Genomic DNA, 1185 nt, shown 5'->3' on the forward strand with positions numbered 1-1185 from the left:
GGGCGGTTTCGCTGTTCACCGCGAGTTCGTATCGCCCCCCCCCCCGTATCGCACTGGGGCCACACATTTCAGAACACGATAACGCTTTAGAGGTTTTAAAAGACATATTTACAACAACGCGAAACACGTACGTGAACTACTGATACCACAAGCCGCTGCGAGACCGGATTTTTTACGACTCGCCAGCCGGAAACCACCGTCTTTGCTGCAGCCTTTTGCGGCATTTTACGGTTAACTTGCCGAGCTCTGCTGTTTACAGCGACTGTCGGCTCTGTGCAGTTTCTGCTGCGCTCACGGCCGGCACCGCACGCGACCACAACCAACGCCGCCGAACTCCACCGCTCACGGCAAGATCCCGGCTCAGCGCCGCGCTCTGCCGCGTCTAACGACACAGCCACCGCAACCAACTCCCGCCTAGTCCCGTCCCCCCACGGCAAGATGTCGGCTCAGCGCCGTCCTCCGCCGCGTCCAAAGACACAACTATCACAGCCGATTCCTGCCGAATTTCATTCGGCGCCGCTTTCGCAACGATACAGCAACCACAACCAATTTTTGCCGAATTTCATTCGGCGCCGCTTTTGCCGAGTCTAACGATACGGCTACCACAACCAATTTTTGTCGAATTTCATTCGGCGCCACTTTTGCCGAGTCTAACGAAACGGCTACCACAACCAATTTGCCGATTTTACCCCTCTCGGCAAATGCTAGCTCCGCGCAGCTTCCGCTTGCGACTTACAGCTAGCGCCTAGGCTTCCCCAATTCCTCTTTTCGCCCAACCCAGCGGGTATACACAGTCCCGTCTAACAGGTAGGCTTTTACCACTGCTATTAGGATAAAGCACCTCCGGGCTTACCTCGTGGTCGTCCGACGGGCGCGGGGGGTCGGTCACGGGTGGATGTCCTCCCCAGGAATTCACCTGGCTTGCCGGCGTGGAGTAGATCAGCTCGCGATCCGCCCCAGCAACCCTCGGAGGTCCCTTCGTGGTCGCCAGAAAACTGCTGCCCGTAATGAGGACACAAACCAACAGAGTGTTAGTTTATGCGGTGCTTTATTCCAGGGCCCGGGATTCCTGTGGACTCGTGTCCCAAGACAGGTACCCAAAGACCCACATTTTGAACGCTTCTTATATACTATTTTCCAAGCAAGGTTACATGATTGGTTTTACATTTCACAGAAGACATAGTA

At 55.4% G+C, this 1185-nt stretch overlaps 1 protein-coding gene across 1 annotated transcript in view; it reads left to right on the top strand.

Annotated features, from left to right (window-relative positions):
• The first annotated feature begins 895 nt into the window (after positions 1–895).
• The window catches only part of LOC114072043 (Golgi phosphoprotein 3-like), a 12213-nt gene continuing 11923 nt past the window's right edge, over positions 896–1185 (top strand). Inside the window, exon 1 of the mRNA XM_027909958.1 lies at positions 896–1030. Coding sequence (XP_027765759.1) covers positions 896–1030 — 135 coding nt within the window. The remainder of the gene's footprint in view (positions 1031–1185) is intronic.

The sequence above is a fragment of the Empidonax traillii genome, unplaced genomic scaffold (assembly GCF_003031625.1).
Source record: "Empidonax traillii isolate 1590-97213 ecotype Southwest subspecies unplaced genomic scaffold, ASM303162v1 scaffold2551:size21844, whole genome shotgun sequence".
NCBI classification, from domain to species: Eukaryota; Metazoa; Chordata; class Aves; order Passeriformes; family Tyrannidae; genus Empidonax; species Empidonax traillii.